This window comes from Megachile rotundata, chromosome 1, assembly GCF_050947335.1.
Source record: "Megachile rotundata isolate GNS110a chromosome 1, iyMegRotu1, whole genome shotgun sequence".
Taxonomy (NCBI): Eukaryota; Metazoa; Arthropoda; class Insecta; order Hymenoptera; family Megachilidae; genus Megachile; species Megachile rotundata.
This window is the reverse complement of record NC_134983.1, coordinates 22,809,593-22,823,207: the sequence shown is the minus strand read 5'-3', so window position 1 is coordinate 22,823,207 and position 13,615 is coordinate 22,809,593. Positions and strand designations below refer to the sequence as shown.

At 32.6% G+C, this 13,615-nt stretch overlaps 3 protein-coding genes and 1 non-coding gene across 16 annotated transcripts; 3 read left to right on the top strand and 1 right to left on the bottom strand.

The window, feature by feature from the left end:
• Nucleotides 1-270: 270 nt before the first annotated feature.
• On the top strand, nucleotides 271-343 carry TRNAV-AAC (transfer RNA valine (anticodon AAC)). The gene has a single exon. It is a non-coding gene; the product is annotated as a tRNA-Val (tRNA).
• Nucleotides 344-1,850: 1,507 nt separating this feature from the next.
• On the top strand, nucleotides 1,851-4,429 carry Apid1 (apidaecin 1). Of its 11 annotated transcripts, XM_076536405.1 has the most exons (14): nucleotides 1,852-1,994; nucleotides 2,108-2,231; nucleotides 2,406-2,492; nucleotides 2,566-2,652; nucleotides 2,727-2,813; nucleotides 2,888-2,974; nucleotides 3,049-3,135; nucleotides 3,210-3,296; nucleotides 3,370-3,456; nucleotides 3,534-3,665; nucleotides 3,748-3,849; nucleotides 3,932-4,045; nucleotides 4,119-4,192; nucleotides 4,269-4,429. In XM_076536405.1, the coding sequence occupies exons 2-13, from the start codon at nucleotides 2,145-2,147 to the stop codon at nucleotides 4,158-4,160; spliced, it is 1,086 nt and encodes a 361-aa protein (XP_076392520.1). In that variant the 5' UTR covers nucleotides 1,852-1,994; nucleotides 2,108-2,144; the 3' UTR covers nucleotides 4,161-4,192; nucleotides 4,269-4,429. The 11 variants fall into 11 exon arrangements, with proteins under 11 accessions (XP_076392529.1, XP_076392533.1, XP_076392541.1 ...); XM_076536414.1 differs by lacking the exon at nucleotides 2,566-2,652 and having other exon boundaries at nucleotides 1,851-1,994; XM_076536418.1 differs by lacking the exon at nucleotides 3,049-3,135 and having other exon boundaries at nucleotides 1,851-1,994.
• A 16-nt stretch (nucleotides 4,430-4,445) lies between these two features.
• Nucleotides 4,446-6,415, bottom strand: LOC100877945 (protein AAR2 homolog). Of its 2 annotated transcripts, none has more exons than XM_012298907.2 (6): nucleotides 6,253-6,415; nucleotides 5,867-6,087; nucleotides 5,681-5,796; nucleotides 5,413-5,566; nucleotides 5,055-5,330; nucleotides 4,446-4,982 (listed from the first exon to the last, which is right to left on the bottom strand). In XM_012298907.2, the coding sequence occupies exons 2-6, from the start codon at nucleotides 6,052-6,054 to the stop codon at nucleotides 4,574-4,576; spliced, it is 1,143 nt and encodes a 380-aa protein (XP_012154297.1). In that variant the 5' UTR covers nucleotides 6,055-6,087; nucleotides 6,253-6,415; the 3' UTR covers nucleotides 4,446-4,573. The 2 variants fall into 2 exon arrangements, with proteins under 2 accessions (XP_012154297.1, XP_012154298.1); XM_012298908.2 differs by having other exon boundaries at nucleotides 5,867-6,041.
• Nucleotides 6,416-6,475: 60 nt separating this feature from the next.
• On the top strand, nucleotides 6,476-13,090 carry LOC100876461 (uncharacterized). 2 transcript variants are annotated; one of them, XM_012298905.2, is made up of 14 exons: nucleotides 6,476-6,651; nucleotides 6,942-7,012; nucleotides 7,086-7,224; nucleotides 7,307-7,484; nucleotides 7,550-7,651; nucleotides 7,735-8,064; nucleotides 8,139-10,793; nucleotides 10,868-10,982; nucleotides 11,060-11,258; nucleotides 11,331-11,514; nucleotides 11,592-11,750; nucleotides 11,818-11,970; nucleotides 12,030-12,116; nucleotides 12,264-13,090. In XM_012298905.2, the coding sequence occupies exons 1-14, from the start codon at nucleotides 6,607-6,609 to the stop codon at nucleotides 12,491-12,493; spliced, it is 4,647 nt and encodes a 1,548-aa protein (XP_012154295.2). In that variant the 5' UTR covers nucleotides 6,476-6,606; the 3' UTR covers nucleotides 12,494-13,090. The 2 variants fall into 2 exon arrangements, 1 of the variants encoding a protein (XP_012154295.2); XR_013039627.1 differs by lacking the exons at nucleotides 12,030-12,116; nucleotides 12,264-13,090 and having other exon boundaries at nucleotides 11,331-11,399; nucleotides 11,467-11,514; nucleotides 11,818-11,958.
• The last annotated feature ends 525 nt before the right edge of the window (nucleotides 13,091-13,615 follow it).

Here is a 13,615-nt window from a genome sequence, read left to right as displayed (position 1 = left end):
ATTGTTAAAAAAATTAGAATGATATTGACAAAATTAATGTGAATGAGTATTAACTTGCACTAAGACATTTTGCATTAATATCTTGCATATTAAGTATGTAACATGACATATAATTAAAATTAATTGTATTAATATTTAAATGGAAAAGTATATTTGATAGATGTTGTTTTTTGAAAAGCTATCTACTTATGTACTTTTAATACAAAAATTGTACATACTTATATTACCAGATTTATTATAACTACGAATTGTAAGAAGGTTCTACCATCGGTTTCCGTGGTGTAGTGGTTATCACATCCGCCTAACACGCGGAAGGTCCCCGGTTCGATCCCGGGCGGAAACATTTTTTTTTTTCACTCACAAACTCAAAATTAATTAACTCCATAAAGTATCGCACAATTAAAGTGTCATTTTAATAATACTTTAATACTATTAAAACGAAGTACTTTAGTACTAAAGTACTATTAAAATGAATACAATTGAAGTATTTACAATCTACGATCTACAACATACGATCTTCCTAAAGAACGACGTACAAATGAATAAAACTGAACGAATTCGCAACTAATGAATAATGTTTATAAAAGTATTAACGTATGATGAATCGAATGAGGAAAACCTCGTGTTTATCTATTTGCATGAAGCTATCGTCGCGGTGATTCCCGATCAACCGATTTGAATTGAATACGCTGTCTATCTGGGTCATGAATTAATAATCTTTAGTTTCTCTCAGTGTATTAAAAATTATAAGAAAGTTATCGCGAAAGATTACTTTGCACGGAAATGTTTATTTATATAAAATAATAAAATGACAGATAATTTAATTGTGCATGTATATTGATATTATTGAAAACATCTACAGCAAACTCTAGTTATATTGCCAAGGATATCACCATTATATCACGATAGATTGCCACGCGTTTTATCACCATATACTACGCACTATATTAGCATACAAATTATAGAACGCATTATTACATGTTTTTAAAATTACTCATGTTTAATATAAAATCAAATGATCATTATATATAATGATTGTCGCATTTGTGTCAACATCCTCATTGAGGCGATCTCACGTGGATGAAACATAATTCACACATCTGATTATTGATTTATTCGACCAAATATTCAACTTCAAAATTATTCATTGTTTGAAAGCAGATAAAAATTTTGTTCATTTTTTCCTGTTAGTAAGCAAATCAACAAGAACAAGAAAAAAATGTGATCCGATTATCTGATTGACGCAATAATATTGTGTCTTTTTTCCTTGTAGACAATATGAGTATTGTTAGATTAATTGTGTAATTCTATAAAACAAATGTATACCACAAGATAAGATTGTCTTAAAAAACAGAATTCATTAATAGTGAATAATATAGGTAAAAAACTATTACTTTTAAGCAATCGTCATAGACTATAAATGCGTATACTGCTCACAAGATGCGCTCAAAATAAAAAAAAGATCGATATTATTGGAAATAATTACAAGATTGTGCTTGCTGCACATGCGTTATATCACCATGCATTGTATTGCCACATGCTGTATTATCATGCAATTAAATTACCACGCACTTAAATTACACGCAATTGTATCACAATACGTTGTATATGACCTACACAATATTTAATACCTGAATATGTCAAAAATTAATTTTTATGAATTTCAGATTCAGTTCATTTTGAAAATTCTGTCGAAAGCACGTGTCGATCGTCTCGTGTTAACAGAGTGCTGATTGCATATTATTGATTAAGAAATCTCAAAAAATAAATAATAATTCACTCAACAAAGAACGGATAGGGGAACCCTGGAGAAAAAAGAGATGTTGGTTATCAAACATGAGAGACGCGCAGCCGGTGATTCCCGAATACGATGCTTGCATCCTTGAACTTTCTCGCGTACGTTCGCGCTTTGTGCATTTCATATAAATACGATGCAGTTAAGTGCAACAGGCATCAGTTTTCTCTAATCCACCAAACTGTCCACAGCTTGACTGGTAAGATATAATCACACATTAAATTCTGTGATCTGAAACATAACGATATCTCAAGTTATACAATTTAAGATTCATTTAATTCTTAATATTCTAAATAACTAATTGTTCTACAGGTACGAATATTTATTACCGGTGTGCAGGAGACACATCATGAAGACTATTTTGGTCTTGACCATTCTGGGTGTTGCTTTTGCAACAACAGTACTTGGCGAAGAAGCGCTGGAATTATCGCAACAGGTACAAAAAACTCAAAGTTCAATGTAGATACGTATTTAATATCTTCGTTGTTGTTGCATATCAAATACTTGATTTCGAAACGTTGGGCGAAATTTGATAATATGAATGTAATCGGAAAATTATGCTGCGCACTTTGAAACTATTTAACAATAGCAGTTTATAATAATTTTGCAGCGTGTTGCTCGTGAAGCCAAACCGGAACCGGAGCCTGAACCCGCGAGTAGACCAGTATATGTTCCTCCGCCACGTCCTCCACACCCTGTAAGTATTAAGTAAATATTAATGAAATTGATTAAAATTCATGGTAACTAAATTTTGTATGGATCTTCTTCAGCGTCTGAGACGTGAGGCTGATCCGGAACCCGAACCTGAACCCGCGAACAGACCAGTATACGTTCCTCCGCCACGTCCTCCACACCCTGTAAGTATTAATTAAATATCAGTGAAATAAATTAAAATTAATGTCAACTAAATATCTGTATCGATTTTCTTTAGCGTCTGAGACGTGAGGCTGATCCGGAGCCCGAACCTGAACCCGCGAACAGACCAGTATACGTTCCTCCACCACGTCCTCCACATCCTGTAAGTATTAATTAAATATCAGTGAAATAAATTAAAATTGATGTCAACTAAATATCTGTATCGATTTTCTTTAGCGTCTGAGACGTGAGGCTGATCCGGAGCCCGAACCTGAACCCGCAAATAGACCAGTATATGTTCCTCCGCCACGTCCTCCACATCCTGTAAGTATTAATTAAATATCAGTGAAATAAATTAAAATTGATGTCAACTAAATATCTGTATCGATTTTCTTTAGCGTCTGAGACGTGAGGCTGATCCGGAGCCCGAACCTGAACCCGCAAATAGACCAGTATATGTTCCTCCGCCACGTCCTCCACACCCTGTAAGTATTAATTAAATATCAGTGAAATAAATTAAAATTGATGTCAACTAAATATCTGTACCGATTTTCTTTAGCGTCTGAGACGTGAGGCTGATCCGGAACCCGAACCTGAACCCGCGAACAGACCAGTATACGTTCCTCCGCCACGTCCTCCACACCCTGTAAGTATTAATTAAATATCAGCGAAATAAATTTAAATTGATATTAACTAACTATTGTGTCAATCTCCTCTAGCGTCTGAGGCGTGAGGCTGATCCGGAACCCGAACCCGAACCCGCGAACAGACCAGTATACGTTCCTCCACCACGTCCACCACACCCTGTAAGTATTAATCAGATATCAATGAAATCGTTTAAGAAAATCCTGTATAAATATTTGTTTACATTTATTTCATACAGCGTCTGAGGCGTGAGGCAGAACCTGAAGCAGACCCAGGTCGTGGCTCAAGACCTCGTCCAGTGAACCCTCGTCCAGTGAAACCTCGTCCAGTGAAACCTCGTCCAGTGAACCCCAAACCAAGACCACACCCTGTAAGTATTAATTAGATGTCAATGAAATAGATTAATGTAGTGAAATTCTATATAAATATTTGTTGACATTTATTTCGTACAGCGTCTGAGGCGTGAGGCAGAACCTGAAGCAGACCCAGGTCGTGGCTCAAGACCTCGTCCAGTGAAACCTCGTCCAGCGAACCCCAAACCAAGACCACACCCTGTAAGTATTAATTAGATGTCAATGAATTTGATTAATGTAGTGGAATTCTATATAAATATTTATTGATATTAATTTCGCACAGCGTCTGAGGCGTGAGGCAGAAGCTGAGGCAGATCCAGGCCGTGGTTCATTTCCTCGTCCGGTACAACCTCCCAAACCCCGCCCAGTGAACCCCATGCCTCGACCACCACATCCAGTAATTATTCATTTAATATCTATTATCGTAATTAAAATGACTATTAACTAAATGTTGTATTAACTTTTTCTAGCGTTTGAGGCGCGAAGCAGAAATCGAAGAAGTTGAAGTTTGAATCCAACTATTAGTTCTACCCACCCTTACTCGGTAAATATAAATATCCTTCGTTTTTAACACTATGTTAAGTATGAACTATGTACAATCTTCATTTTATCTGTTTCAGTACAACCGATGAAGACGATCAATGTCTGAGAGAAGAATATTTAAAGCCCCAATTGAAATTATAAATTAATTTAATTGAATACTCTTTAATTGTAACTATTGCTCTGATAAAGTAATTATATTCACTGATGTAATTTCCGAATAAAATTGATATTCCTGTTATTTTAAGTGTAACAAGTTATCTTTTACCACTCCTCTTTATTCAATATTAAAGTTACATTTATTTACACAAAACACCTACATACTTAGCGTTATTTATATTGTAATCATATATTATATAAATTAAGTTAAAAATATACATAGTTCTTATTCTAAAGATACAACTACTGGTGCATCATCTTCAGCCTCATCTTGCAAATTAGAAAAATCCCAAGAAAATTTGGTCTGCAATCGTTCACGGAATCGGGACGCATAACATTTGAGTCGTCCGTCTAGTTCAGGATTGATCTCAATATTCGCAAAAAGTGTACGAAGATTCTGATAAATGAAATTATTGTTGGCTACAATATCACACAGTATATCTTCGGGAACATGCGTTAACTGAATCTCCAATGCTTTCATAAATTCGATGTAAATAGAACGGCGTTGTGATATCGCGCAATCGGCGCCACAAATAAGGGAAACGAGCTTTTTCCAATGTTCAAATGCATCCAGGCTTTGTCCGACCAAAAAGCAAACAAATGCTAACTGCATTTCACCCATAATTTCCATTGGACTGAAAAAATTATTGTACAGAATAGAGCATTGTAAAAATATGAAATAAATCTGTAATTAAATGATTACTTACGGTGTTAATTTATTGAGGACACTGTCCAATGCATAGCTGGCATCAAGAGAGTACTTTGTGATTTCAGTTGGAGATGCTCCATCAGGATAATGTTTGTCAGGTATTTCTGATAATCGAAGTTCTGTACCTGGTCTGGGTTTCATATCAGGAAGTAATTCCTTTTCTTTCTCTTCCACACTAAGTCCACCAGTTCTCCGTCTTTTTGGAGTTGGTGTTCCACCTCTTGGTCTCAAGGCATCGCTACAGTATTCTAACTCTAAAGCTGACCTCACAAAACTGAAACACCAGATACAACATGACAAGAAATGAGATAAATATAAATAATGAACACTAGAAATGTATCTGATTGTTTACATACCCACATACAGGTGAACAACGTTCCACAATAGCAGGAGTAATATGATTCGTTAACTCCTTCCACTGTTTCCAAACATCATAAGGATAACATACCATAAATCTATCCAAGTCTTTCAAATTATCCTTTAACCTTTGAACTGTTTCTTCTGGTACAGCTTCAAGTAACAAAATATTTATAAACATGAAAAATCATTGTACAAATTTAATTGTGAATAGTAGTAAAGAATAAACAACGTAATAAACATAAATCTATCTAATAAATCTCATACATTCTGAACTCAGATCCTCTTCTGCTGCATCCCATTGTTTAACCAAGAATTCAGATTTTTTAAATATATGAAAAAAGCCAATTTTTGGTGCTGCTTCTCCAAATTCATTTACAGCACTTCAACAAAAATATATAAATCCAAATACTACAGCACTAATAATGAAAGTACGAGATACAATTAACTTACCTGTAATGTACATAGTGAAATCCAGGTGGAATCATTTTAATTCCTTTAAAATTATCTGTTGTATTCCATGATTTTAAATCAACTCCAAACTCTGTGCCGCTTGGTACATTCAATACAACAACAGTAGCACCTTCAACTAACAGTCGTTGTGCTAATGTCTGATCCATTTCTACTCCTTCATTTGCCATAATTTGTTAGTAAAACTTATATTTAATAGCTATCTTTATTTGCATAAAAATTTAATTATAAAAATGACATATTTTAAAAAATACTACACCATATTACTTTATCTGTTTCAGCTTATTTATTGTATAAAAATAAAAAAAGGTTAATCAAAATATGGAAAGGAATGTTATGACAAATTTATTAGTACAATTGCACTTAACTATTTTAACTTTCTGATATGTAACATTTCAGTAATATTGTTAAACCATTTGCAGTTTGAATTTTAGTATTCTTTTAAAGATGTATACGTAATGAAACGTCAAAATAATAAATAGTTTTCACTATTGTGATACGGTGTCCAACAGTGGTGGGGCACTAACTCTGAAGTCAGCTGCGTTGCAAAAGTCGAGTAGGATGTTTTCTTGAACGAATAATAGAGTTTTCTAACCAAACCTTATGTACCCAACCGGAACTGTAAACATCGAAATGAATGCCGCATAAACGTGTTTTACGTTCGGCATTCGATAATACAAACAAGTCTAAAATAAGTAATAGTACTTGTCATTTGAATCAACATGGATAATAATCTTCCAGATTTAAAAGCAAATGAAACCGTGCAGGTGAGTATTTTGTACTTAAAGTTTTTTATATGACTCTAATTTTATAACTCCAAAGGTTTAGGTTAGTTTAAGGTTATGCTACTTTTAAATACCATGCTAGATTTTAAAGAAATAACAATTTTAATGACTTAAGTAAAATATTATTTCACTGATATGTGATCATGCTTTACTGAATAACTTTTATCATTTGCTATCTCATCGATTAATTATCAATTAATTTTCATATTATGAATATAGGTTTCAACTGTCTTTTTAGGTTTTTATTTATATAAATATTTATTTCATTTTAGGAGGATCTTTCTAGCTTGGACAAATTAACACAGTCTTATTTGTTGTTAAAGAAAAAAATTTGTGGAACTAAGTAAGTTTTTTAAAATACGGATCTTGCATTTCTTATATTGATTGACTGATTTTGATAAAACATTTTATTTCAGTGAATTAATTAAACAGTATAATGATAAACTGAAAGAATGCGAACGTTTAAAAACAGATTTAGATGCAACAAGTAAAGAGGCAAAGAAAGTAACTTGCAATTATAATTCTACATTAGCAAAAGTTATTAAATTAGAACTTGTAAGTAGTAAAATATGTTATTTGTGTTTATTCATCTGTAATATTATTTTTATATTACTTTGAGTTATCATTTTTCTCTTAGCAAAATACAGAATATAAAAAAAATATTCATTCTCTGACACAACAAGCAGAAGAGCATAAAGTAAAAACAGCAGCAGATCAGCAACACATACAACAATTAATATGTAAAATAAAAGATTTAGAAAAAAATGAAGACAGTAAAATTATGCAGTATGATTTAGAAAAGTCTTCACTTCAAGGTAAATCATATAATATATAAATTCTCATAGGCAATTAAATTCTTTAATTCAATTTTTTATTGCAGTAAAAATCAAGGAATTAGAACAAGAATTAAAAGCTGTAAAGAAATCATATGATACAAAAATTAAGAAGATAGAAAAGAAAGTCCCTGTAGAACATGATAACAGTAAGTCTATACAATTATAAGAGGAAAGAATAATGAAATTCAGGTAATAATAGTTATATTAAATAATGTCATGCTTTTTGTAGAACCAAAATTAAAAGAAGCTGGGACAAATACAGTACTCACTAGTGATGAAATACAACAAAAACCAAAATTAAAAGAAGCCGGGACGAATACAGTACTAACTAGTGATGAAATACAACAAAAACCAAAAGTAGCAGAAAAATGTGTTATGACCCATGAACAGTACAGTGTTAAAGATGATGTGTATCCTGTATTCTGTGGTAAATGTGAAGTGCTTTTAGAACCACCACCGCTCGAAAAAATATGTAAAATTATGACTAATTCATGTCCAAAACTTATTGAAAAAATTTCATCTCCAAAGAAAGTATTGCCCCATCCACCAGCGCCACCTGGTAAGATATTAAATTATTTCTACACACACATATTTGTGCATAAGAAAATAAAATTTAATATTGTTTGTTTTCAGAAGTCAACTGCTATGAACCTAAAAATTCCACATTGCCAAATACTTCCTCCCCTTTAAAGACTCAAAATAATCATCCAAACTTTATTCCTACAAATTTATTATCCCCGCAAGTTACAGCAACGCCGAGCCGTTCTGAGTATTGCAATAACTTTGTGCCAGTATCCAATAATTTAATGAATCCAGGTGCTTATTATATTGGGCCAATGCCAGTGAATGCTGTACCGTTGCCAAATTTAAATACAGTTAATCAGAATTCTGATAGTATGGCAACAGTGGCATCTTCATTGTCAATTATTTCTTCTTTACAAAAGAAGATTGATAGTCTAGAAACAAAGATTGAGAAATTAAATAAGGCAAAATCAAGACAATCTAGTGATTGCTGTCAACATCACCCAAACACTTGCATGTATGATATGAATAGTTCCATGCAGTTTAATTTCATGGAAATGTGGAAAAGAATGGCAGATTTCTATGAGAATAGGAACAAGGAAAGAGAACCCTCTGATACGCATAAACGTCATAGTAAGAAATTAAATAATTATAAAGTACCTCGGTTAAAATCTAAAAAAAGGTTACAGAATGCGCACACTGACCGGTGGAAGGTCGAATCATTCTCAAGAAAAGTTGAACGAAGTCCTTCTAGAAAAAGGCCTAAAAAACGCAAGAGTAGGTATTCATCTCTTTTCGATGATGCTGATCATACATTAAATAATAGCGAAGATCTAGAAAATTCAAATAGTGACTCAGACACAAATTCATACGCTGAGGTGTTCCTCGATAATACCAATAGTAAAACAGACACTAGCATGGGATCTAAAAATTCATCCTGTACAGAAATGTCTAAATCACCTTCAAAATCTAACACCTCAAAAACACCCACCTGTTCTAATCACTCTACAGACATAGACGAAGTGGAGACTGTAGAAACCATTAGAAATTCAGTCGAATCTAATAAATCAGTGGGAGGAGAAACTGACTCAGGAATATTATCAGACTCTGTCGAATCTAATAAATTAACGCAGCTCGATGCTGACATAGATACATGTCAAGTACGTAAAAATATAATAAAAGTTAAGTCTTCCATAGTAAATAGGTCATTTATTAGAAATGTTAAGTCAGTAGTAAAACCTAAGCTACCGGAAAGGCCTCAGATAAAAACAGCGTTACATTTAACGGAGTTTAATAAACCAAAAGAAGCAGACACTGGCCCAAAAACACCAACACAGTCAAATGAGTGTAATGAAAAAGATAAAAATGTAACCAAAGTATTACAAGATGATAAAACAGTTGAGAACGCCGCTAGTACTTCTACTGCAAGTACCACTGGAAGAAAAAGAAAAATAGATGAACTTCAAGAGCAGAGAAACTTTAATAAAAGAGTAAATTTATTGAAAAAGATAAGGAATATAAGGAAATGTAATAGAACTATAAATAGTGTGAGCCAAAACACTTCTTATCATCAGGATATACAAAATTGTGAAACTGAAAATTCTCGAACTATTCCAGAACAAAAAAATTTAGGCGATGACACGAATTTAGTTAAAGTAGAGGATTATACACCTAAAAAAAGACCTCGTATTGCACATGTACCTAAAAGTACAGTAACTGATCATACGTATTCATCAAATAATTCGTTGCAAGTCAGAAAATCTGTGGAAAAGAATGTAGAAGATACAGAGTCAGAGTTGCAAACTATTTCTGCTAATAGTGAAAGTAATCAAAACACTATTACAGATAAAACAAAACTGCAGGATAATGACATCAATTTGAATAAATTGAAGAAAACTAATAATGAACTTGCAGAAGAAAACAGTGACAAAACAGAACAGTTGAAAGCAATTTCATTAAACAGAGTTGAACCTGCTACAGAAAAATCTGCAGAAAATAATAGTGAGGAAACTACTCCTGATATTACAAATGTACCAAATGGGCTAGAAACTAACAGTTTGTCAAATGTAGACCTAAATAGCTGTAGTTATTCTAATAGTATTATTGAATCTGATATTAATGATTCTGTAAAAGAGATAGTGAAAACAGAGCCTGAATTAAACAGTTCTGATTGTCTGGAACCAGTAAATGACTCTGATGGTATCCTTGAATCTGAGATCAACAAGTCTGTACAAGAACTTGTGGAAACAGTGACAGAACTAGAAAATCAATGTAAATCTTTGGATCAGGTAAATGAAAGCACATCTGTACCTATTCTGGAAAGTAAAACCCCAGTTAAAAAGGAACGTGTAGAGTCGGAACCATCTCAAAAAGATCATAATGTTCACGAAAACTTTATTGAAGAGTCGCGTGGTGAATCAGATTTTAGTGATAATAAAAGTAACGATTCAATGAATGTTTCAAATACTTCTACTCCTAAAAATAATGTTGTTACGCGTAATGCAGATATTGTACAAATTACAGAACCATGTAGTTCTAATAATCCAGTATTAAATGAGAAAAATGAAGATTGTACTAAGAATCAAGTAAAAAAAGACATTACCGTAAATACTAAAAAGCCAAAGAAACCTATATGGCTAAATTCAAAAGGTTCCAGTAAGTCACCTTATGCACTTCAGAAGTTAAAACAATATATCAATGAAAATAAATCTCCAAGGACTTATCAAAGTCAATATAAACAAATTTTACCTATCCGTTTGTTAACTGGTAAGATGAGTAATTAATTAATTGTTTAATCGGGACTGTAAAAGTTAGTTATAAATTGAATGTTTTTGCTTCAGATAAATATATTAGGAGACAATTGCAGAGGCTTATGGATAACGAGTGGCAAACTTCAGTGCACTGGGATGTAATAGAAAAATTAAAATGTGCATGCAGTCCACGCATCATAGCAAAGTCAGTATTAAAATTATTTGTAATAATACTTAATGTTATTGAAATAAATGTATAAATAATATGTGATATAATTTCAGAGGAATTGTGGAGTTCCTGTCTACAGAAACAGGGGAACAATTAGATAAAAGTCATACACCACCAGCGCCATTAATGACAAAAACACAGCAAAGAATAGTAGCATTATTAGTTGACTTAGGAGAATCAGAACCGACAATTTTCCAGTTTGTACAAGCTGGTATCGAGTACAAATTATTTAGACTTAATCAAACCATAATGGTAAAAATTTTACTTTGTATTTTAATGCATCTTATAAAATATGATAATTTATATTAATTATTTTTGTTCTAGAAACAAACTATAGAATCGCTCGCTAGGATGTATACGATTCTAGCCCGAATAAAAAAAGATAGAGAAAAAGTAAGGATATTTTGTTGCGATGCCTTGTATTGTTTGGGACTAAATGCTATAATTGTTTTATATACAGTACTCACATGTTGGCCAGAAGTATTTCCAAATAACGAAACAAGTAGCAGTACGTACCTTTTTCTACAGTTTATTAATCTAGTAAGAAATTAATAAAAGAAACTAAAAACTTTTACTTCACTACAGAATTGTTACCAAGATGCATGGCGCATATTATCACATCGCATCAGGCTGTAGGCCATTCCAAGCTCAATGCTTTAAAGAACTTGATCTCAATATTCTATAAATATCCAACGGGAACATTATCAAATGATTTGTTGAACGAATTGTTAACAGCATTTCAAAGTATGTAAACATTCATTCAATTTACTACTTTAATTTGGAAAGTTATTTAAACAAATTTATATTTTAGCAAAGTCCCATACGGAAGTTGAGACTTCTCTTATACTTCTCGCAAAAAAGGAAGGTACAACATGGACATATAAGAATATTATTCGAGGCGCATTGTTACCAATGATAATTAACAACAAAGTTCCAAGCATATATAGAGCATTCTGGTTGCTTGGTAAGTTTGTTACATTGTTTATTAATCTAAGTATATTTCTACTATATTTGTGGTTACAGGTAATCTTATGAGAGTATTTCCAATAGAAGACAAAGATAACTCAGTCGGCCAAATTGTAGAACAACTGTGTGACTTAATCAACTCTGGTGAGTGTACTTCTATATTCTACTTTGTTAAGTAATGGTAAGGTCACAGTTTCTACCGTGTTAAAATTCGCATTACCATTCAAGGATTAATTTATTATCATATCTTACTGCTGGAACTATAGGTTAATTTTGTTTTGTTCTAATTAGGATCAGACGAACAAAACGAGGGCGTCATCTCTGCATTGCTAAGCTTATCTAGGCACAAATTCGATGAGGTAGTGCAGAACACGTTGAAATGGGACCCAGCTGTGCCGCTTCGTGACCGAACTAAAGAGCAGTTCAATGGTTTATTCAATCAGCGTAACACAGACTTCTGGAAGAATTACTTAAGAAGAAACAGACACCTGTTTGAAACGCGTCAGGAAAGCAAAACGTAGTATGTATTCTTTTTAAATATAGGCAATATATTTGTGATATTTATTAATTTATGTTAGTTAACGATTCGAATATTTTTTGTTAACTTTCTTTGTTGAATCAAATGTTCGCGTTCGCCATTTGATAAAGTACTGCTGATCACTTTTAATGTTTCAGAGTGTTTTGTTCGTTATTTTTACTTACATAATTTAAACATTCTTGTAAACAATTGTTTTACTCGTAGTAATCATTTTAACGTTTAGTTCCTTTATTTTTTTTACATTTCTATAGTGTACAATAACACTATATAAAAAGATAATCTTCTCCGAAGATTGAAGAAACATTGTATTACGTGTGTAAATATAGTAATTATCAAAGCATCTTAATGTTAATCAAGTTAGTAACACTTAAGGTGTCGTGTATAGAAAACGAACAAAATCGATAAACCAAAGAGTGTATTTCGTATATGAAACATGCTTTGTAATGAATTTTCACGGGAACTTGATTTGCATCTAAATCCTTATGTAAATGTTTTTACTTTCAATTTGTATAAAAGAAGAATCGTAAAATGAAAAAAAATCATTTTGTTATATAATAAAATAAAAAAAATTGATTTTCTATTCTTCTGTCTATTTAACTCGCCCATTCTAAATTTTTCAAGTTATAACAATTAAATGCTTCTATTGTAATTTTAGTTCTATGATATTTGAATGCAAATTTGCTTGGTAAAAGATGCAGTGAAACGTAACATTGGTAAGACCAAGTATTCATGAGTCCATTGACCTGGACAGAGGAAACACTCATTATCGCAATAAGGAACATTAAATAATAATTAGAGGTGTACGGACTTATACAGTACAGCAATTTGCAACGTACATCGATGCGATATTTCCTTCGATCTCTATGACGTAAATGGATTTCTAATCGATGACACGCGTTTGCAATTGTCGCCATTTTGCAGAGCAAACGCGTTGATTGAAATTGAGAAACGTCGAATTGGATTACATTGGATTGAATCGTGTCGAGTTATATTACATGGGACAGAATCGCGTGGTATTGTGTGGAATTAAGAAGCGTCGAATTAGGTCGAACCGAATCGATTAGCAAGCTTATCGTTAGAGCATTCGTTCGCGTTGAAGGAAGAA